This window comes from Malassezia sympodialis, genomic scaffold (genome assembly GCF_000349305.1).
Source record: "Malassezia sympodialis ATCC 42132 genomic scaffold, msy_sf_2, whole genome shotgun sequence".
Lineage (NCBI taxonomy): Eukaryota > Fungi > Basidiomycota > Malasseziomycetes > Malasseziales > Malasseziaceae > Malassezia > Malassezia sympodialis.
Genome location: NW_017387800.1, coordinates 383,863 through 404,266, shown reverse-complemented (window position 1 = coordinate 404,266; position 20,404 = coordinate 383,863). Strand labels below are relative to the sequence as shown.

Sequence of the window (20,404 nt, the reverse complement as noted above, 5' to 3'; positions counted from 1 at the left end):
CCAGGGGTAGGTGCTCGTCAGCAATGAAATATGCGACGACAATCAATAGCCAGGGACATGAAACCCACCAGGAACCCCGCAGAGTGCGAAACATGCGCGGGATCCGAAGACTATGTGTTGCTGATTAATCACACATCCGTTTGATGCAATGGCGTTGAGAGTGATCCCAACATGCATCAGGCTATGCTGGGGCCAGATAGGACTATCAATGAGATGGACTTTGCAGGAGTCCGAGGGACTTGAGCAGAGATACAAATACCTTAAACCTGAGAGGCTTCGACAGATACCCGTCGGCACCGGCGGCATAGGATTGACGCAGAATTTCGCTCGTGGACGTGCCTGACAGCATGTAAATCGCTGTCCTTGGTCGGCGGCTCTCCTCCGCAAGCTCTTCGGTGGACAGCCGCTGCTCTTCCAGTTGGCGGATCGCAAGCGTTGCACCCAGTCCATCAACGTTGGGCATCGAATAGTCCATGAGAATGAGACTAAAATACCCTGGCGGTCTTGAGGAAAACTGCGAGATCGCCTCGCGTCCGTCCCGAGCCTCCGAGCAAGACATATTGAGTTTCTTCGAGTATGCACGCAAGACCTGCCGGTTTATCGCATTGTCATCGGCAAACAGCACACACCCAGAGGGCGCTGGATTCGGTGGCCTCACAATCGGCGACTCGGAAGACTGTTCTGGCTCGCTCTCTTGGCCACTAATCGAAGTATCCAGTTCCAACATCGTATGAGTCGGCGTCTCGGGAACAGGCGAGATGGGGCCCGTCATCGAGGACGGAGATATAGAATTCTGAAGCCGTCCTAGCGTCCGGCGCTCAGGAGTCGAAAAAACTGGTGGGTCCGTAGAGAGCGGAGACGGCGTCTCATCGATTGGCGAGAAGGGCTCCGTGGTGCAAACGCCAAAGGTCTCAGGCCCCATCGTAACAGGCGGAATGTGTGTGCGGGCAGCTTCGCGGTCATCTGTACTAGTGCCCTTAGACGACACACAAGCGGCAAATACTTCTTCAAGTCGGGCAGGCCCCACAGGTTTCTGTAACATGTATATGACGCCACCCGCGCGCTTGTATTCTTGACAGAGAGTCAAGTGATCACGCCCGTGATACAGATTCGCCAAGACCACCACAGGAGGAAGACCATTCCTATTCTCCAGCATCGACTCCCGTAACGTCTTCAGCAAAGACACGTCCGTGTTCATCAGCAAAATATGGCGGCCAGATTCCAGTATATCCAAAAAGCGAGTGTCCGCTGGCACCTCATGCAAAACCACTTGAAAGCCCCACCATGATATCAAGTACTGTCGGAGTGTGTTTGTTAAGAGAGCCGTACCCTTCGAATCAGTGGCCTGTGTAAATATATGCACGGTGCACAGCTGAGCCACTTGTAGGCGAGGGATATATTCATTGTTATGCGACGATGACAAGGCCAGGTCACACGACACGACAATATCTGTGCCTTGATGGGGTATGCTTTCCACATGTACAGCACCGTTCTCGAAATTCCTCACTAGTTCATTCACGATCGACAAGCCCAGCCCCGTGCCACCTTTTAGAGGATCCTCCTGGGAAAAGGGTTGGAATAAGTGTTGGTCCAAAAAGGAGCGAGAAATACCACAGCCAGTATCTTTGACTCGGAAGCTAGCACGTATTTTGTGTTCGGAAATGGGTGTGTGTTGCAGAGACACAAGAATATATCCCTGCTCTGTGAATTTCAATGCATTTCCAATCAGGTTGGTAAGAACACGCCGTATCCCGCCACTGTCACAAAAAGTGAGCCAGCCACCTTCCCGTTTTTCAATTTCGATCACCAGCTCAATTGAGAAGCTCTTGGCTATGCGCTTAGCATCGGCTTGGCCAGGGTCATACATGGACCCAATAGAAGATCCAGCTTGGCCAGTCCGTCGCTGCCCCAAGTGTCCCACCAAACTGCTGTCGCAAACTTCTTGGAGGAGTTGCACCAGATCCACGTCGTGATATTGCGCTTGTTTATCTCGTTGGGCTCCAGAGTTGTTCACATCACTGGATAATTTTGTATAGTCGAGCACATGATTGACGAGCTCCAAAAGGCCATGCCCACAGGATTCGATCGTGTGCGCATAGGAGAGCTGCATGTCATTCAGATTTGTATCTGAGAGCAGCTCCGTTGAGGCAAGAATACCATGCAATGGCGTGCGCAATTCATGAGACATGTTGGAAATAAACGAGGACTTGGCACGGTCGGCTAGCATCACGGATTGCTTGGCGACCGCATCCATGATCATGTAGCCGATGGCGCGTACATGCTGGATGGCCGTGTGTACCATTTGGTCCAAAATAAATGCATACTCGCCAGGACGAGAATAACAACACAGCAAGGCAAAAGGTTGACGATCTACGCCCATAATAGGAACGATAAGGGTATCCACTGTGTCCTCAGGCAAAAGTCGGGCAATGGCTTCAGGGACATGTCGAAAGTGTTGACCAAGATGAGTGGTGGTTAATAGTTGGCATAGCGTATTGACGTGCTCAATATTCATAGGCATATTTCGTTCGGGGATGCGGCAATGGGCCTCACTTGCACCCAGTAGAGTCAGTGCAGGGACTTGGGTCACAGGAGCCTCCTCGGAAAACTCATCAGGCGACTGCTCCCATCCACTGTGGTAATGCCTAGTCATGCTCGAGTGAATGACATGTTCGCTGACCTTGCCATGAATACTTGTTGGCTTCTTAACTAATACGAAACATGACAAGTCGAAAATGGCTACACCTGATACATCCATGGAGGCATGAAGAGTTTCAGCTGCAAAGTTGAAAATGTGCAGGTAGTCATCACTAAGAGTGCTGTTGGTACCTCCCTCGCCATGCGAGATGGTGGGAAAGACGTCAGTTTTGTCCGTGTCGTCCAGGTGCTCTGAGTCGTGTAAAAAGTGACACAAAAAAAATTCAACGCAGCGTTTAAGTTGATCCCGGCGATCAAGCTGTGCATTGCTCAATGATAAATCAATACTGTTAGTGATCATGCTCGTAAGGTCCATAAATAACTGTTTTTCACGCTCATCAGGCGGGGGTCGAGGCTTGATGTCACCCACACAAAAAGACCCAATGACTTCACCTTGCGAGCCATACAATGGCGTGGCAATAAAAAACTTGAGACCATTTCGATATGGACTTCGACTGAACCGCCAGTCTTCGTCGACATTAGGAATGACCATCAACTGGCCCCGAGGAAGCAAGAGTGAATGAGCAGCCAAAGTTTGTGAACAACCGGTTTCATCCTTGACAGATCGACAGTTTGGTTTACTGGTCCACTCCGTCACGACAGAAAAAGGAAAGAGACATTGTTGGCCGGGGCACGGTTCTAGGCCGACATTCTTTACAAGAGGTTCTGGACCAAGCAATTTGATAGATACATACGGCATGTCAAGCATGTAAGAAGACATTCTCTGGACTTGAAGCATACTTTCATTACTGTGCATTTTAATTTGCTTGCTATACCACTGCGCACGGAACAGTGCGACATGGTCGGCGGGTAAAAATACAGGCAGATGATTGTGAGTGATAAAGTGGCTCTCCATTCTTGCGGCGAGCTCCGATAGTACTCTTGAATCACTACTAGACGTGTTACGCAAGATATGATTTTGGGCATTATGGACAGCCTTGGCATCCACAAAACATTGTTTAGAAGGAAACGCTGGAGTCACCGTGGCGTCAAAATTTCCATTTACATAGAGTGCAGAGAAGACCTCCCATTCCAGGGGAAGTGGGTCAATTTCCGACCTTGTCAAGTCGCCATCATAACTGAAAACATTGACATGGTCCTGAGTACCATTAGTCGCCAGATCATCAGGCAGATTTTGCACCATGTGGCGTGAGACGAATCAGTCCGTGCGTCTCAGTATCCGGATCTGATCCACCCCAGTGTTAACAATTTGCAGTAACTGCGCTTAATCTTGCGCCGACGCCCACACTAAGGGTTTCTGTCCACGTGCACATCAGGGCGAACTCCATGTGGAGCATCACACTCACACTCGGCGAATCTATAAATAGGTTACAAGCGCTCTGTTGCAGACGCAGCAGCCGTGTATGCAAATGCATCCTCCTGAGTCCGCACTAGAGAAGCTTCAATAGATTCGGACCGCGCATGTAGCGCATCTGTCTCTAATTTAGCATCGCTGAGCTCCATGAGCGCACTTTGCAGCGAGAAGTGTGGGGGAATAGCACTGCCTGTCCCAGTTCGATTTGTGGCCAAATAGTGAGACCGAATTAATTCATTCCGCGACGCTCGTAGAGCGTCAATCTGAAGTGTGAGTAGACCAAGTGTAATTAGCGCACCTCGTGATTAGTCTCGGGCGTCAATGGTAACCGAACGGGTGCTTCAGGAACAAGCCAGGGTTTTCTGCTACTGGTTTCCTGCGCCACAGAAGGGGGCGGGATATTCCAGCGACTGCCAGGACGGGAGGGAGGTGGGCCCGGTGGTTTAGAAGGAGCCGTAGGCGCCGGCGGGACCCCCTCCGCATATATTTTGGATCCTTCAGGCGAAGTTTCTGGTATCATTTACCGGAAATGTAAGCACACGAGCGCCTTGAATCCCACTCGCCCTGTTTCGTAGTGACTACAGTCCTGCTACGATGGTGACGCACCGAGGAAAATGAGCATCACGTGATGGGACCCACCCAACCCTGGAGAAGCGAAGTCGGACTTTCCAAGGCGTGTCGACGGCATAGACCATGTCTAGCGTGCGTGCCATGGGAGCCCTTGGTCATCTGAGCGCAGTATACCGTGCCATGCCTCTAGCATTCACTATCCGACCTATCCAAATCCCCAGATTGGAGATGGGACGTTCTTTGTTCTCAACGACTCAGACTTGGCGTAATGACGCTATGAAAAGTGCCTCTGAGCAACCAAAAAGGGAGACTGCTACATCGACTAAGGCAAGCTCAGAGAGCGAAATATCCCCAATACTGAATATTGCGCTCCCGAACCAGGTGTCGACGACCCCGGTTTCGGCAGCAAACATGCCCACATATATGTATTCTGCTGACGCCCTGCCTCCCCGGCAGGACCCGCTTCTGCACTTTCTTGTCAACTTGTTAATGAGGGATGGTAAGAAGGCTTCTGCAGAGCGGTACATTGCTGATATGCTCGGACATATGGCCAAACTTACGAATTCGGATCCGCTCCCTTTGGTGTATGAAGCTGTGGAACTCGCCAAGCCCATTTTGCGTATGCAATCCCGAAAACAAGGAGGTAAGACTATGCAAGTTCCTATTCCCTTGAACGCACGGCAAAGCACGCGCCGTGCTCTTGTGTGGATCATCGATGCGAGTAACCGCCGCTCTGACCGCTCGATCAGCCGACGCTTAGCTGTTGAGATGCTGGCCATCCTAGAAGGAAACAGTTCCGTCTTATCGCGGAAAGAAGAGCAACACAAGGTCGGCATGATCAATCGCGCCAACGCTAGTATCCGTATTTAGATGCAAAAAAAAAAGTGCCACTCCTTGCCAACATGTCCGTTAGATCACATTCACTGACAAAGGGACGTTGGTACAAGGTGAGAAAAAAGCTCCCAACGTGGGGATCGAACCCACGACATTCAGATAACTCCTCGTAACCGAGGAGACTCTATTAAGAGTCTGACGCTCTACCGACTGAGCTAGCCGGGATAAGTTCTGATGGAACGCCTTTGTGTGGACGCTTATTACCAGAACGTTACAGATATTTTTTGTACAAAAAGTTGCTCCCAACGTGGGGCTCGAACCCACGACATTCAGATAACTCCTCGTAACCGAGGAGACTCTAGTAAGAGTCTGACGCTCTACCGACTGAGCTAGCCGGGACAAGTGTTGACGGGCTCTACGAATGGACCTTACAAAAATCCCAAAGGCTGAGAAGCCTAGAACCAGTGCCGCTTTCGGAAGCCTAGAAGCTCCATGAGTGTCTGTGCCAGTGATCCCAGGGCACCTGGTGGGCGCTGGACTGGCTGTCCTTCCACACGGAGTTTCCATGCCTCTTTTCCGTCGACCTGCACGGAGACTTTAAGGACCGGCTGTTTGGGATCGCGCGTGTCTACCTCCAGCTCGGTCCACTTGTGGTGGCCATCAGGGAGATACTTGAGCAGCAACTCTTCACCGGGAGGGTCGATGCTGTGATCCTGCGACAATGTGCGGATAGGTATGTAGAACATGGACAAGGGGCTCGTGCTGAACTCAATCACTTTGTCGCGGAACGACACGGAGGCAAACTCGTGACGATCGCCGCTCAGGATGATCACATTCGGCACGTACTCGAGGACATCCAGTAGAGCCTTGCGCTCTTCTTGGTAAAAGCTCCAGCCGTCGGTACGGCCATCCAAGTCTAAAGGCCCACCCCAAAGACTCGTAAAAGGCACCGACGAGATCAGGAACTTGAACGTGGCTGTGTGGTTGACATCCGCCAGCCAGTGCAGCAGGGCGTCGCGCTGCACGTCGCCCAGCATGGTGCGCTCGTCGCCGTCATAGTCGGGGTGCGTGCGGAACTTGCGCGTGTCCATGACAAAGAAGGCCGAGTCGCCGTAGCGGAACGAGTAGTAGTGCTCACCCGGAGTCAGCGGCGCCGGATTGGCCGCGCCGACGTACTCAGACCACGCCTCCAGTCCACCCGCCAAGCCCGGAGGCGGCGACGGCGCCGACTCTTGCACTTTGACGTCGTCAACGATGTCAGGGCGCTCGCTGCCGTAGCCGCCGCCCGTCCAGTTGTTCACAATCTCGTGGTCGTCGTAGATGCCCAGGACAGGGATGGAGCGGTATATGCGGCGGAACGAGTCAGAGGCAAACAGGTTGCGGTACAGCGTGCGATACGATTGGATCCCGGGGCCCTCGTAGCGCGGCACATCCGCGTAGATGAGGTCGCCTAGCTCCAGGAGGAAGCGGATCCCAGGGAGGGCGCCGGCGCGGTCGACGAGCCGGTCCGCCATAAGATCAAAGCCACGGATGCGGTTGCGTTGCGAAATGCCGCCGGGGCCAGTGCCGATACCGAGGGTCTGCAGCAGCCAGCTCCAGGCCCAGAACTGGGCGGGATGGTAGGGAAAGTCGGGCTTGATGCACGAGACGGTGGCGAACTTGAAGTGGTTCGGGTCATCGAACGGCACGGGCTCGTTGTCGGTCTTGTTTGCCGGCTGGAACTTGGCCTTTCGGTACGCCGACAGGCGCGGGTCCGGCCAGGTAACAAACGACACGGGGCGTTCCGGCAGCGGCGCGAACGTGTTGTTGTGCACGAAAGCAAGGCGCCATTCGTACTGCGTCGCGGGCCACAGGTCACTGAGCGTGGCAGTCGCTGTCCAGTCGGTCTCGTTCGTGAGGCGGAGCACGGGCCCACGCTCCCAGCGGCGCGCGTCGCGCACCGCCGCCACGGCCAAGTCGGCGTCGTCGCGACGCACGACGCGGCGCCACACGACGCGGAGAGGCTCCTCGTTGATCTTGGCTGCATCGGTCAGGACGTCGTACCCTTCGATGCCCGACTCCCAGAGGCCTGAGAGAGGCGGCAGGGGAGTCGGATAGCGCACATGGATGGTGGCGGTGGTGGGGCTGATAGCGCCCATGCGCGCGAAGCGCAGCGACGCCTCGCGGTGTGAGGGGAACATGTGCGGCGAGTAATACAGGTCGAGTACAAAGAGCAGCAGCAGCGTGTGCAGGCCGAGCTGCAGCAGGTTGAGGCGGCGATGAGGCGTCGAATACCCCAGCGCCAGGGCCCTCAGCGACGGGCGCGTGGGCTGCGAACAGCCAGACGAGTATAGATCGTACAGGATCCATGTGGCCAAATATCCAAGGTAGACATGGATCGCATAAAAGCCAAATGCGCCGGGAATGAGGCGCAAGAACAACAGGGCGAGCAGGCGGAACAAGACGCTGCACACGCCCTGCAACGCGAGCATTGAGCGCGGCTCTGGCGGCAAGGGAGCCGCATGCGTGGTTGCTTCCTTGGTTGGTGCACCAGACGGCATGTCCGAGGCGCGCGCGGCCGCGGTAGGAGACGACGGCATCGCACGGAAGCGGGGAGACGCGTGCAGCGAGGTTCGGTGGCCCCAGCGTGTCACGTGGAACGGGGTCCAGCGCCAGCGCCTGTGTGACTAGACCCTTGGCGATGCTGTACCTGCTAGACTATGGGGCGGGAAGTACGTGCATGCGTCTTACACAGACATCCAGAGCCTGGCGAACTCGCTCACCAAGCTCGGACATGAGTTTGCGTGGGTCCAGACGCCCGAGGACATAATGCGCGCGGACGTACGTGGCGATGGCTGACGCAGGCGCTGCTGTTTCCCGGCGTTGGCAGCTTTGGCTGTGCGATGGAGGCGCTGCACAGCAAGGGCTTTGTAGAGCCGCTTCGTGCGTACATCGCGAGCGGCCGCCCGTACATGGGTATCTGTGTCGGCATGCAGGTGCTCTTCGAGGGCTCCGAGGAGTCAGCCGGCGTCGCGGGGCTGGGCGTCATTCCAGCGCGTGCGGAGCGCTTCTCGACGACGGACGGCGCGCGGGGTGCGCGCAAGGCAGTGCCGCACATGGGCTGGAGCAAGGCGGAGCTGGTCGAGTGGGGCGACGGCGAGGCGCGTGCGGCGCTGGGCGCCCGCTACGGCCTGTCGGCCTCGGCGCCGCGGCACTACTACTTTGTGCACTCGTACCGCGTGCCCTTCTGCGAGGGTGTGCGCGACTGGGCACTCGCCACGACACAGTATGGCGACGAGACGTTTGTATCGGTGGTGCAGCGCGGTAATGTGTTTGCGACGCAGTTCCACCCCGAAAAGAGCGGGCGCGCAGGCCTCGCGCTGCTTGACGCGTGGCTGTCGCGCACGCAGGTGGAGCCCCCAAGTGCGCGCCATGCTGTGCCGACGCCTGCGTCGGCCCGCGCGCCGACGCGCCGCATTGTGGCGTGCCTCGATGTGCGCAGCAACGACGACGGCGACCTTGTCGTAACCAAGGGCGAGAGCTACGACGTGCGGGAGCGCGCACCGGAGGCGGGCGCGGCGCCTGTGCGCAACATGGGAAAGCCGGTGGAGCTGGCGCAGCGGTACTACGAGGAGGGCGCGGATGAGGTGGCCTTCCTCAATATCACATCGTTCCGCGAGTGGGCCCTGGGCGACCAGCCGATGCTGTCGCTGCTCAACGTCGCGGCTGCCACCATCTTTGTGCCGCTTACGATTGGCGGTGGCATCCGCGACTTTACGGACCCCGACGGCACTTTCCACCCCGCGCTGAACGTCGCGCACGCGTACTTCCGCGCGGGCGCCGACAAGGTCAGCATCGGCAGCGAGGCCGTGTACGCGGTCGAGCAGGTGCTCGCGCGCGCGGGCGGGGCGCTCAGCGACCCGGCCGCGGCGCCAGCGGCGGCGCTCCAGGGTGACACGGGGATTGAGCAGATCTCGCACACGTACGGCGCGCAGGCCGTCGTGGTGAGCATCGACCCAAAGCGCGTGTACGTGGAAGCGGACGCCGAGGTGCCGCCCGCGCACGCTGCGTCGCTCGTGGCAGGCGTGGACGAGCGACCCGCGACGGCGGGGCAGCCGGCGCGCTGGTGGTACCAGTGCACCGTCAAGGGCGGGCGCGAGCTGCGCGACATTGATGCCGTGCAGCTGGCGCGCGGCGCCGAGCGCCTGGGCGCCGGTGAGCTGCTGATCAACAGCATCGACCGCGATGGGAGCAACAACGGGTTCGATGTGCAGCTGATGGATCTTGTGCGCGGCGCAGTCAACATCCCCGTCGTGGCGAGCAGTGGTGCAGGGTGTGTGCAGCACTTCACCGAGGTGTTTGCTAAGCGCAGCAGTGCGCACGGCGCCCCTATTGAGGCGGCCCTTGCCGCCGGCATCTTCCACCGGCGCGAGGTGTCGATAGCCGATGTCAAGGCAGGCTGTGCGCAGGCAGGGTATGATGTCCGGTTAGATTAGCTATCGTACAATCAGGTGAGGCCCAAAAGGCGCACGCCCTCGTCCATACTACCGCCGTCCGCACGCTCGTCGAGGTGCGGGGCGTCCCATGCGGTGCGGGACCCGATACGAAGCCCGATCGCGACGCTGCCGTAGCCGGGCCCCGAGCCAGCTAGGGGCCCGGCGCCAGCGCTGGGCGAGCGAGCGAGCGGCTTCCAGGGCGTCATGCTGGGCGACATGGGCTCGTCGTGGGGCGAGTGGGGTACGCTGGCCGTGTGGACGGGCGTGGGCGTGCGGCGCGGCGCGCTCAGCGCGCTCAGCGCGAGGGGCGACGACGACGGCGATACCGCCGCATGGCCGAACAGGAAAGGGCGCCGGGGCGATGCCATGCTGCGGGGCGACGACGCGCCCGACAAGAGCCACGGTGCCACAGGTGCTGGCGGCCGCCGGCGCGCATACGGCGTCGACTCGTCGTGCTTGCGCTTCGTGCCGAGGCGCGGACTCGCGCCCGGCATCCACAGCGGCTCGGAGAAGGGAGCGACGGGCGCGGCCGGCGGCGGGAACGACTCATCAAGCGCAATGTCGCACGCGCGCGGCTCCTCGTCTGACATGTCGTCCGACGAGCTGTGCATGTCGTCCAGGGGCGTCGACGACGTGCCGTCAAGCGGGTCATCCATGTCGTCGTCGTGCGTCACGACGTGCAGATGGCTCGGACCCAGCTCGCCAAAGAGACTGGCTGACTGCGCCTCGTGCACTGGCTCGCCCCAGAGGCCGGCGAGGCGCGCGCGCCGCGCGCGTCGCGACACGAGATCGTGGGGGCTTGTTTCGCCCACAAGGCGCCGCTGAAGGCGCGCCTCCGAGGCAACCTCCGACTCAACAGGGCACCTTTCATCCTGTAGCAGCTCAGCCACGCGCATTTTGTTCTTGTCGCGCGGCGCACTCGACAGCTTGCGCGCGTGGTACCGCCGCGCGTGCACGCGCGGCGACTCGGCCTCCATCGGCGCGAGGGGCAGTCGGAAATCGCGCGGCGAGCAGGAAAAGGTCGAGCGCATTGGTACGGCAGCCGGCGACCCCGCGTCCGACGGAGGCACAGACCCCGCCGCGAACGGGGCGGCGCCCTCGTCCTGCATGGCGTCGAGCGACCAGCGGCCTCGACCGAGAGTGTCGCGTATGGAGGTGTGTATGTTTCTTCGGCCGGCAGGCCGGCGCTGCGCGTGGCGAGCTTCGTCGGTCGCCATGCTGTCGACGGCGTCGCCCGAGGCGGTGCCAGCCCGGGCGACAGACGACTTGTGGACGCGTCCGCTGGTGGCGCCCAAAGATCCTCTCGAGAGCGTGCGACACGCGCTGGGCGCAGAGGAGCACCTTATCCGCGTCAATGACGTCAACGCCCGCGAGACGTACAACGTGACGCTCTCGCGCACGATGCCGTATGCATCGCCGAGCATTCTTCCGGCGGATGCCAAAGAGGCGCTTCCACACGTCTCTACGATCACGCCGCCGCCCTCGCGGCGCCGCTTTGCGCGCTGGATGCGCGTGAATGACGACGACCCTGACATGCAGTCGCCGGGCGCGGGCCTCGTGCCCCTGTCGCACGCCACGCCGTCGCCACTGCAGCAGAGAACGTGCATGGAGCCGGCGCACGGGTCACTGGGATCTCCCGGCACGAATGCGCCGACGCCGCCGCTCTCTGCGCCGACGCCGCCGCCCCTCGGCACGAGCGTAGCGCCCGCGTCACCCCCCGATACCCCCCACGGCGCCGCGCCGCCGCTCGCCAATGTCGGGCAGATGCTCGGCCCGCGAACGCAGCGTCCGTCGCTGCAGGTCGCTACACAAGAACCCGCGAGTGGCCCCGCGGACGTGTCGGTGATGGGCGATGCTGGCCACTCGCCCCCCGCCACGAGCGTGGCGCCGGACGAGGGGGCGGTGCGCGACCCTGTGCCTGCGCCCTTGGCCGGCGCGCAGACGTCGGCGGAGCCGGTGGCGGACCGCACGTTTGACGAGGAGATGGCCGATATTGCCGATGCGCTGCGCAGGTCGTGGCGGGCCAAGGAGCAGGGGCACGACGCGCGCCCCGAGGCGCCGCGCGTACTCAAAGGCAACCTGATTGGGGAGGGGCATGCGAACTACGTGCTCATGTACCATATGCTAACGGGCATCCGCATTGCCGTCTCCCGCAGCGAGGGCCGAGCGGCCGCGCCGATCACAGCCGCCGACTTTCACACGAAGTGCAAGTTCACGTTTGACATCATCGGGAACGAGCTTACGCCGTCGTCCAACTACGACTTCAAGTTCAAGGACTATGCGCCGGCTGTCTTTCGTGAGCTGCGGCGGCACTTTCAGCTGGACACCGGCGACTACCTGCTGTCGCTGGCGGCCAAGTACATTCTGTCGGAGCTCGGGTCGCCCGGCAAGAGCGGCTCGTTCTTCTACTTCTCGCACGACTACCGCTTCATCATCAAGACGATCCGGCACGGCGAGCACAAGCTGTTCTTGCGGTTCCTGCAGGCGTACTACGAGCACGTGCAGGCGAATCCCCAGACGCTGCTGAGCCAGTTCTACGGGCTGCACCGCGTCAAGCTGCCGGGACGGCGCAAGATCCACTTTGTGATTATGAACAACCTGTTTCCGCCGCACCGCGACGTGCACGAGGTGTACGACCTCAAAGGTTCGACCGTGTCGCGCGAGCAAACGTCGGCCAAGCCGAGCGCCGTGCTCAAGGACATCAACTGGCTCAAGCGCGGGCGCACCATCGAGCTGGGGCCCACGAAGCGCGCGCTCTTTGAGCAGCAGCTGCGTCGCGACGTGGCGCTGCTGCAGCGCCTGCGCATCATGGACTACTCGCTGCTCATCGGCCTGCATGACCTGTCGCTCGGCAACGAGGGCCACCCGTCGCCGGTCGACCATGCGCGGCCCATGCTGCGGCGCCCATCGATGATCGTGTCGCCGGTCGAGGGCCCGAAGGATCTGTCGCTGCCGTCGCCGCAGCTGCGCGGCGACGCGGATGCCACGCCCCACTTTGTTGTGTCGCACGAGTCGGCACCCGACATGAGCTTTGCACGGCGCCCCTCCGACATACTCAATGTCTTCTACCGCGACGAGGGCGGCTTCCGCGCGACGGACGAGCACGACCGCCCGCTGAATACGCTCTACTACATGGGCATCATTGACATTTTTACCCTGTACAATGCCGTCAAGCGCTCCGAGCACGTGTGGAAGGGGCTCAGACACAACCGGCACGCCATCAGCCCGGTCCCCCCCCGCGAGTACGGCGAGCGCTTCGTCCAGTTCCTCCTGCGGCGTCCTACGCGCGACTCGCGTCCGTAGCCGCTGCCTGCGCCAGCTGCCAGCTCGCCTCCGCATAGCGATTTGGATGCGACACACTCTCGCCATGGCCGAGCCCGTCGCCGCGGCGCACGCCCTGCGCCGCGTGCGTCAGCTCGAACACGCGCGTGCACGCCACATGGTAGTGCCCCGCCTGCACGCTCGCCAATATCTCGGCCTGGTCGGCCGGCGAGATCTGGTAGTGCGCGCTCAGCGCCGCCGACAGGTTCGCCTGCGAAAAGTGGCGGAACGGGCACCCGTGCGTTTCCTGTGGCCCCGGCGGGAAGCCACTAATGATCGTCGTGCAGCTGCGCGCAGGGTAGTTGTGCCGGCCGCCCTCGAGACCATAGCCATGGCGGATGTTGTAGCGGTGCGACTTGAACTGGTCGTCGGTCATCTGGCTAAACGAGCGGCGCCAGAACACGAGCGCCTCCTCGACGGGGAGGCCCAGCTCCTTGAGGAACAGATTGTACTGCAGACGCGACTGGTGCAGCAAGTGGTGCTTGGCCGAGAGCGTCTCCTGCAGATGGCGCATGCACAGCGGCGCGTGCTCGCGCACGAGCGGCACGACCATGTCCGCCGTCAGCGTGATCGCCTCGCCGTCTGTGTTCACGAGCGAGGCGCTACTGTAGTCAGACGTCGCACCGAGCATCGAGCCCATGCTCAGGTGCTCGAGCACCGGCATCAGCCGGTCGTCCTCGTCGAGCCGCGGCAGCGCACGCGCGGTCAGCTCGAGCTGCGCCTGCAGGCCGCTCTGGAACTCGGCCAGCACAAGACTCGCCTGCTCCTTCGTGGGGATCCACGCCGTGCCGTGGTGCACAAACACACGGCGCTTCTCGACCAGGTCCGGCACGCGGTGCCACGGCACCTGCACGAACGACTCGGAATCAAAGGTCGCGGCCATGCGGGGGTGCACAGCAAGGAGCTGCTCGCGGAAGCGCTGCTGCTGCTCCGCCGGCACAGCGCGCCACACAAAGTCCTGAGAGCGCAGGAACGCCTCGCGCTCCGCGAGGTGCTCCGTCTCCCACTTCCAGCGGAAGAGCGTCGTCTCGGCATGCAAGAAGCGCCGCCGCAGCTCCTCCGTGCGCGAGAACGCCAGGCGCAGCACAAAGTGCGATACATGGTCCTTGCGCCGCTCGGCGAGCAGCTCCTGCGTCTTCGCCGCCGCACCACTCGCCGTGCCCGACTGCGCCACCGAGTTCGAGTGCAGCGGCAGGTGCGCCGACGAGCGCGCCTCGATCGCCGCCTTGGTCTCCGGCCACGACTGGTTGCGCGCGGCCGCCGTCTCAATATCGGCCAGCACCCGCAGCCGGTCAAGCGCCCACTGCTCAAACTCCTCCACGGTAATATCCTGGACCGGCGGCTCCTGGTACATGCTCAGCCGGTACGGATACTGCGCCAGACCACTCGCGCGCGCCGGGTGGTGCACCACCTGCGCGCGGCCTGGGGGGCCGCCGTCCACGCCCGACACGCCCGCGCGGAACATGGCAAGACGCGCCGCGCCGCGCCGCGCGCCGCACGCGCTTCGCTCCTGCGCCATCATCACGTGCATCTACGTCTGGGCGGCGTGGGCGGCGCGCCACGCCGCCTCGAACGCCACTACCGCTTCGTCGCCGCCGAGCGTCCGGATGCGCGTCGTTGCAGTCGGCAACTCACGCAGCGCACCCGCCATGTCGCGGCGCGCACGCACCAGATAGCCCAAGTACGCGAGCCAGGCCGTAGTCACCATGGTCAAGTCGCGCTCGCGCTCCGCCTGGTCGATGGCGCGCTTGTACAGCTGCGCGATGCGTGCAAGGAGCGGCGCATCTGGCTCGGATGCATGCGCATCCACCTGCGCCGCCTGCGCCAGGTCTAGCCAGCACGCCGCGCTCGCCGAGCTGGACGCCAACACGTACGTCAGCGGCGCATCACGACCCCCCTCCGCACGGCCTTGCGCCGTCGGCGCCGGCACGGACGTGCTCAGCGCCAGGAAACGCGCCACCACATGGTCATGCAGCGCCTGCGCATTGTCACGCGCCGCGCCCACAAGCTTGGACGACGCAAGCACCGCGCCTGTCTTTTGCACGGCCTCCTTGTACAAGGCCCATGCCCACTCAGCCGCCTCGCGTGTGCGCTCCGACGGCGCGGCCAGCGCGGCGTCCTGCACCCAGTCCAGGTACTCGCGCCACAGCGCGCGTCGCGCTGCCGTGGGCGACACGTACGACAGGTCGATGGGCTCAGACACCGGCGTGTGCATCCACGCCGACAGCAGGCCCCACGCAGGCGCCGTGGCGTCGTCCTGAAAGTGCGCGGCCTGCGTGCACCGCTCGAGCATCTGGAGCCACGCCTTGTGCGCAGGCGCCTCAGCCGCCTCGTCCGACCACGAGAACAAAAGGGGCGACGCTGTCGTCGTCCCTTGCCGCGCCGCCCGCTCGTACAGGAGCCATGCGCGTGGGTCGGCAGCGTGCGCATCCACGAGTGCCTCGACGTCGCTCCACGACAGTTCGTTCGCAGCGAGGCGGCGCGCAAGTCCCTCGACAGCGATCCACGGCACGTGGCGGGCCAACGGGGCCTCCTGCCGGGCACTCACGCGCTCCAGGTACGCCAGCAGGTTCGGCTCGTCGATCCCGCTGCGGCTGGGCGTGCGCAGGCACTGCAGCGCCGTGTGGAAGGCAAGCATGCGCGGATCGTCCGTCGGCTCGGCCGTCCGGAAGTGCGTCACGGCGGCCTGGACCAGCGTCGGCAGGTCGCCGGACTGCATGAGCATCGTCAGATACGGCGTCGGGCGCCATGCCGCGTCCGCGGGGGCCCCAGGCGCCGGCTCATCCCCGGCCTCGTCGCACACCACGAGGCGGCGGCTCAGCACTTGCAGCAGGAACCAGACGGGGCGGCACAGGTACCACGGGCCGTACGGGCCGGCCGCCGTCAGGTCGTGGCGCAGTGTCTCCGGCACCGCCGCACACGCGTACAGTCCATCGAGGACAGGCGAGTATGTCGCACATAGCTGACTCGCGCCGTGCAGATACGCATTGTCTTCCCATTCCCGCTCGGCCTGCGAGGCAGGGCGCGCCTGATCGTCGCGTGGTGCCGGCTCCGCCGCCGAGAGGGAGTGGTACAGTGGGTATACGCTGGCCATGACATAGGCAGCGAGGGTACCAGCGGCGTCCCATGCCTCCTGCATCGCCTGCATCGCGTCCAGCACACGCTGCATGAGCCGCGCACGCAGCCGGTCGCCCGAGCCACACACACCCTTCGAGGTGCGCAGGCACAAAACCTGGCCGCGGCTCTGGACGACCGTCGAGTCCATGAACGGAAAGGCACTGAACAGCTCGAGGAGAGCCACATACAAGTAGAGCTGCACGCTTGGCGGCAGGCTGCTCTTCGCATGCTCCAGCACGACCAAGGGAATAGAGCCGCTCATAATCTGCTGGTGGCCCGCAGGCACGGCCAGGCCGGCCGCAGGACGCACGGGCGCGACGTGCGGCGCAGGCGCGTCCTCGTCCACCTCGTCGGCCGCTGGTACATCGGCGTCGACGGCCGCCTCGGCAGCCGCGGCCTCTTCGTCGTCATCGGACGGCTCCTCGGGTGCGACGGACTGCGCGGCGCGCTGCGCCTCGTCGAGTGAGCCGGACGCAGGCGCCGCAGGCATATCGCCACTGTCCAGGCCCAGCACGCGCCAGCGGCGGCGCAGGCGCTCGACAAACACGAGCTCCATGCGCATGTACTCGACCCAGAGCCGAAGCACGTCCTGCTCGTAGTCCGTGAGCTGCCAGCGGAGCGCGCCTGGTTCGCGCGCTGTGCGAGCGCCGCTGTGGGTGCGGGCCCGCTTCAGGCCACGCGACTCCTCGGCCTGGGCATCGACCAAGGGGTTCATGCGTAGGCCGCGCTGGAGCAGCGCACGCGCTGCCGTCGTATCGGCATGACTGTTCAGCTCGTAATCGGCCGCGGAGAGCCACAGGTCGGGGCGCGATGGGTGCAGGGCCAGCGCCCGTGCATAGACGCGCCCGGCGACGACGCGCATCTTGCGCCCCTTCGCCCACGACAGGTAACGGATCCACGCGTCGACGTCCCAGCGGAACTTGCGCACGAGGCGCTCAAAGATCGCCACGCACTGCGCCGAATAGCTCGCGGACTGCTTCGCGAAGAAGGTGCGGGGCAGCAGGCGTGAGCGTGCATCTTCGTCGCCTGCCCGCACACGCTCCGCCGCTTCGCGTGCACGCTCGCGCGCGCGCAGCACAATGAGCGAGTTAAGGTCCGACTCAAAGTCCAAGTACCGCACAAAGTCGGCCTTCTCGGCCTGGCGGCGGATGAGCCGCGCCTCAAAGTCTTGGCGCTGGCTCGTCACAGAGCGCAGCTCTTCCTTCGACAGGATGGCATGCTCATCAAGCAGCTTCAGCTGCGGGAGCGAGCGCTCCAGCGAGTACTGGACACGCTCCATGGCGTGCGGCACGTCGCTCGACAAAAAACCGTCCAGGGCAGATCTACGTCACGTGGCTACGCACGTCCGCTGTCCAGGCGAGCCAGCAGCACACCCGTGCACGCGACGAGCGCGCGCGCCTCGTCCGGCTCGGCAAAGGCACTGCCAGCCCAGCGGATCTTGCCGTCTGGTCCGACCAGATAGGTATAGCCCACATGCTTGTTGTGGAGCCCCATGGCGTCGCGCACCAGATCCATGCTCTGGTGACTCAGCAGGTACGTCGACTGCAGCTCCGTCGGGATATGGGCGCGCAGCGACGAGACAAAGAGCGAGAGTAGGTAGGCCTTGAGCGAGTTTTCCTGTAGATTGATCTGGAGTTAGGTGCCCCACGTACCTGGACGAGCTGGAAGCGCGGATGGACGCGGAAACGTTCCAGCGCCGCCTCGTAGAAGCTGCGTGTGTGTTCCTGTGGTTGGCCGCGTCGCGCCACGTACCTCGGACACTTTGGACGTGAGCATCGCCACGATCGATACGCGGTCATACAGCATGTCCGCCGTGTGCTTTTTGCTCTTGTCGGCGAGACAAGTGCCGGCGATATCTGGGAAGTACAGTGATTTCTGGGGTGAGCATGGCCACACGCACGTCCGCCCGGATCATCGTGTTGGGACTCCGCCAGGTCTTGCCGCCATGAGATCGAATCTCGTGGAAATCATGAAAGTAGCCCCGCGTGGCTTCTTTGATGCTGAGTGTGAGTGCGTCGTACGTACATCATGCGCCGCTTAGCGAGCCGCGCATCGCGATTGAACCATTCCGCATGCTTCTCGCCCCACGACGGGCTTTCCGACGTAGGTCGCTTGGGAACACCCAGAGGCTGTGACAGGAACGGCAGCGGCTCGGCATTCGCCGCAGCAGCGGCTTCGGAGACCGAGCTCGTGTAGGGCGGATCAGGTCGTTGCGAGCTGTGCTCCGTGCCTGTCTGTGTGGCTTGGCCAGTCTCGGGACGCGCACTCTTTTCCTTCTCGGTAGACAAAAGACGCGACGCGCCTCGTGTGTGTATGTCACTGCCCAGCAAGCGCCGCGTAAGTGGCAGTGGAACTCTGCCTACACGAAGCATGGTGGTGGCCTAGTTTCTCGAAGCCCTCGTGTCTCAAAAAATGGCCATAATTCCGCAACCAGACACGCTGGTCCGTCGTCCTTGATCGTGTCAGAACCACTAGACCCACCGAATGCCGCCCGGCACCCCAACTACGTAGACACTAGCTACACTGAAGATCATGCCCCTCACATACTGCACGTACGTGCACTGGCACGGCCTGCCGTCGTCTTGGGCGTCATTCGTATCACGTGCACCGGTGGAGTGGCGGATCGTCGCACGGAACACGTTGCTCCCAGTGGATCAGTTTCGGAGATACTGACCTAGGATCACACGATGCCTCAGCCTCATTACGATCTCCTGGTAAAGCTCCTCCTCATCGGTGATTCTGGTGCGTGTCCACATTTCTGACAGCAGGTGTGGGAAAGTCGTGCCTGTTGCTGCGCTTCTGCGACGATGCATGGACGCCGTCATTTATCACGACTATCGGCATCGACTTCAAGATTCGAACTATCGAGGTGGACGGAAAGCGCATCAAGCTCCAGATTGTATGTATTCATATCTGACCATGCAGTGGGACACAGCGGGCCAGGAGCGATTCCGCACTATCACGACGGCCTACTACCGCGGTTCCATGGGCATTCTTCTCGTCTTTGACGTAACGGACGAAAAAAGCTTCCAGAGTACGTACACAGATATGCTGACGGCAGACATTCGCAACTGGTACCAAGACGTGCAACAGCACGCCAGCGAGGGTGCGTGCAAGATCCTGGTTGGCAACAAGTGTGACTGGGAAGACAAGCGCGTACGTATTTCCTACTTATGCCCAGGCTGTTACGAAAGAGCAGGGCCAGCAGCTTGCCGAGGAGCTTGGCATGCAGTACATCGAGACGTCGGCCAAGGCGAACACCAATGTCGACGAGGCCTTCTTCAAGCTTGCCCAGCAAGTTAAGGACCACCTGGTGGACCAGGGCATCACGTCAAACGTGCAGGGAGCCCCCGGTTCGCAAACCATCGGGGCCGGTTCGGGGCTGGGCGGCGCTAATGACAAGAAGGGCGGGTGCTGTTAGCTGCTCTGCGCGCCCGGCCTTGCAAATGTGCCACAGAACATGTAGTATAGGCCATGCGACCGATCGTGCTCGTAGATGCCTACCCTATCTTCGTATCTATTCTCGTTGGCTACAGAGGGGCCTCTCCGTGATCGTGCCTAGGCACTCAAATCGTAACGCGCAAAATTAAACCATTGCGTCTTTTCACCGAGATTCCAACCAATGGAAACAATGATTCAGGGGCCAGATTGCACGAGGCCCCCACATCTTCTGCAGCACGCCTAAGAATAGACATACTGGCTGTGCTCTCTGGCAAGGATTTCCCGTCATCTCTATACTCACGGAACAAGGGCCGAAGGTGTTGTGCTTATAAGGGACCCGTTGCGCCACCTAAGCCATACAACCTATGGTAGGATACCGATTCTTTCTCTCACTTTTGGCACTACTGCTTGCACTTCATGTCCAAGCTCAACCTATATCTCCCGCATCCAGTGAACAAGACGTAAGCCCTAGTTTCGTCTACCCAGAGGAATACCGAGGTTCTGGTGGCGGGTCTCACGGTTCCAGTGGTGGCGCCGCCAAGGCTCCAGCGGCGAAGCCTGCACCACCGGCCAAGGCACCACCGCCACCGCCTCCAGCCAAGCCGGCACCACCGCCATCACCTGGCAAGGCGGA

At 61.5% G+C, this 20,404-nt stretch overlaps 9 protein-coding genes across 9 annotated transcripts; 4 read left to right on the top strand and 5 right to left on the bottom strand.

Moving 5' to 3' along the window:
• Positions 1-205: 205 nt before the first annotated feature.
• On the bottom strand, positions 206-3,190 carry MSY001_0525 (uncharacterized protein; the record flags this gene model as incomplete). Its single annotated transcript, XM_018885615.1, has 4 exons — positions 206-976; positions 1,808-2,403; positions 2,554-2,889; positions 3,091-3,190. 4 exons carry the CDS (start codon positions 3,188-3,190, stop codon positions 206-208), a joined length of 1,803 nt encoding a protein of 600 aa, XP_018739153.1.
• A 1,815-nt stretch (positions 3,191-5,005) lies between these two features.
• MSY001_0524 (uncharacterized protein) lies at positions 5,006-5,452 on the top strand (the record flags this gene model as incomplete). Its single annotated transcript, XM_018885614.1, has 1 exon — positions 5,006-5,452. The coding sequence occupies one exon, from the start codon at positions 5,006-5,008 to the stop codon at positions 5,450-5,452; it is 447 nt and encodes a 148-aa protein (XP_018739152.1).
• Positions 5,453-5,871: 419 nt separating this feature from the next.
• Positions 5,872-7,596, bottom strand: MSY001_0523 (uncharacterized protein; the record flags this gene model as incomplete). The annotated part of the gene is made up of 2 exons (XM_018885613.1): positions 5,872-6,024; positions 6,049-7,596. The coding sequence occupies 2 exons, from the start codon at positions 7,594-7,596 to the stop codon at positions 5,872-5,874; spliced, it is 1,701 nt and encodes a 566-aa protein (XP_018739151.1).
• A 519-nt stretch (positions 7,597-8,115) lies between these two features.
• MSY001_0522 (uncharacterized protein) lies at positions 8,116-9,891 on the top strand (the record flags this gene model as incomplete). Its single annotated transcript, XM_018885612.1, has 2 exons — positions 8,116-8,127; positions 8,260-9,891. 2 exons carry the CDS (start codon positions 8,116-8,118, stop codon positions 9,889-9,891), a joined length of 1,644 nt encoding a protein of 547 aa, XP_018739150.1.
• Positions 9,892-9,902: 11 nt separating this feature from the next.
• MSY001_0521 (uncharacterized protein) lies at positions 9,903-11,000 on the bottom strand (the record flags this gene model as incomplete). The annotated part of the gene is made up of 1 exon (XM_018885611.1): positions 9,903-11,000. One exon carries the CDS (start codon positions 10,998-11,000, stop codon positions 9,903-9,905), a length of 1,098 nt encoding a protein of 365 aa, XP_018739149.1.
• Positions 11,001-11,106: 106 nt separating this feature from the next.
• Positions 11,107-13,194, top strand: MSY001_0520 (uncharacterized protein; the record flags this gene model as incomplete). Its single annotated transcript, XM_018885610.1, has 1 exon — positions 11,107-13,194. The coding sequence occupies one exon, from the start codon at positions 11,107-11,109 to the stop codon at positions 13,192-13,194; it is 2,088 nt and encodes a 695-aa protein (XP_018739148.1).
• Positions 13,172-14,677, bottom strand: MSY001_0519 (uncharacterized protein; the record flags this gene model as incomplete). Its single annotated transcript, XM_018885608.1, is given in 2 exon segments — positions 13,172-14,567; positions 14,580-14,677. The coding sequence occupies 2 exon segments, from the start codon at positions 14,675-14,677 to the stop codon at positions 13,172-13,174; spliced, it is 1,494 nt and encodes a 497-aa protein (XP_018739147.1).
• Positions 14,678-14,743: 66 nt separating this feature from the next.
• On the bottom strand, positions 14,744-19,085 carry MSY001_0518 (uncharacterized protein; the record flags this gene model as incomplete). Its single annotated transcript, XM_018885607.1, has 6 exons — positions 14,744-17,624; positions 17,711-17,946; positions 18,082-18,204; positions 18,351-18,648; positions 18,811-18,910; positions 19,004-19,085. The coding sequence occupies 6 exons, from the start codon at positions 19,083-19,085 to the stop codon at positions 14,744-14,746; spliced, it is 3,720 nt and encodes a 1,239-aa protein (XP_018739146.1).
• A 163-nt stretch (positions 19,086-19,248) lies between these two features.
• MSY001_0517 (uncharacterized protein) lies at positions 19,249-19,750 on the top strand (the record flags this gene model as incomplete). Its single annotated transcript, XM_018885606.1, is given in 3 exon segments — positions 19,249-19,363; positions 19,376-19,485; positions 19,511-19,750. The coding sequence occupies 3 exon segments, from the start codon at positions 19,249-19,251 to the stop codon at positions 19,748-19,750; spliced, it is 465 nt and encodes a 154-aa protein (XP_018739145.1).
• Between the last annotated feature and the right edge of the window lie 654 nt (positions 19,751-20,404).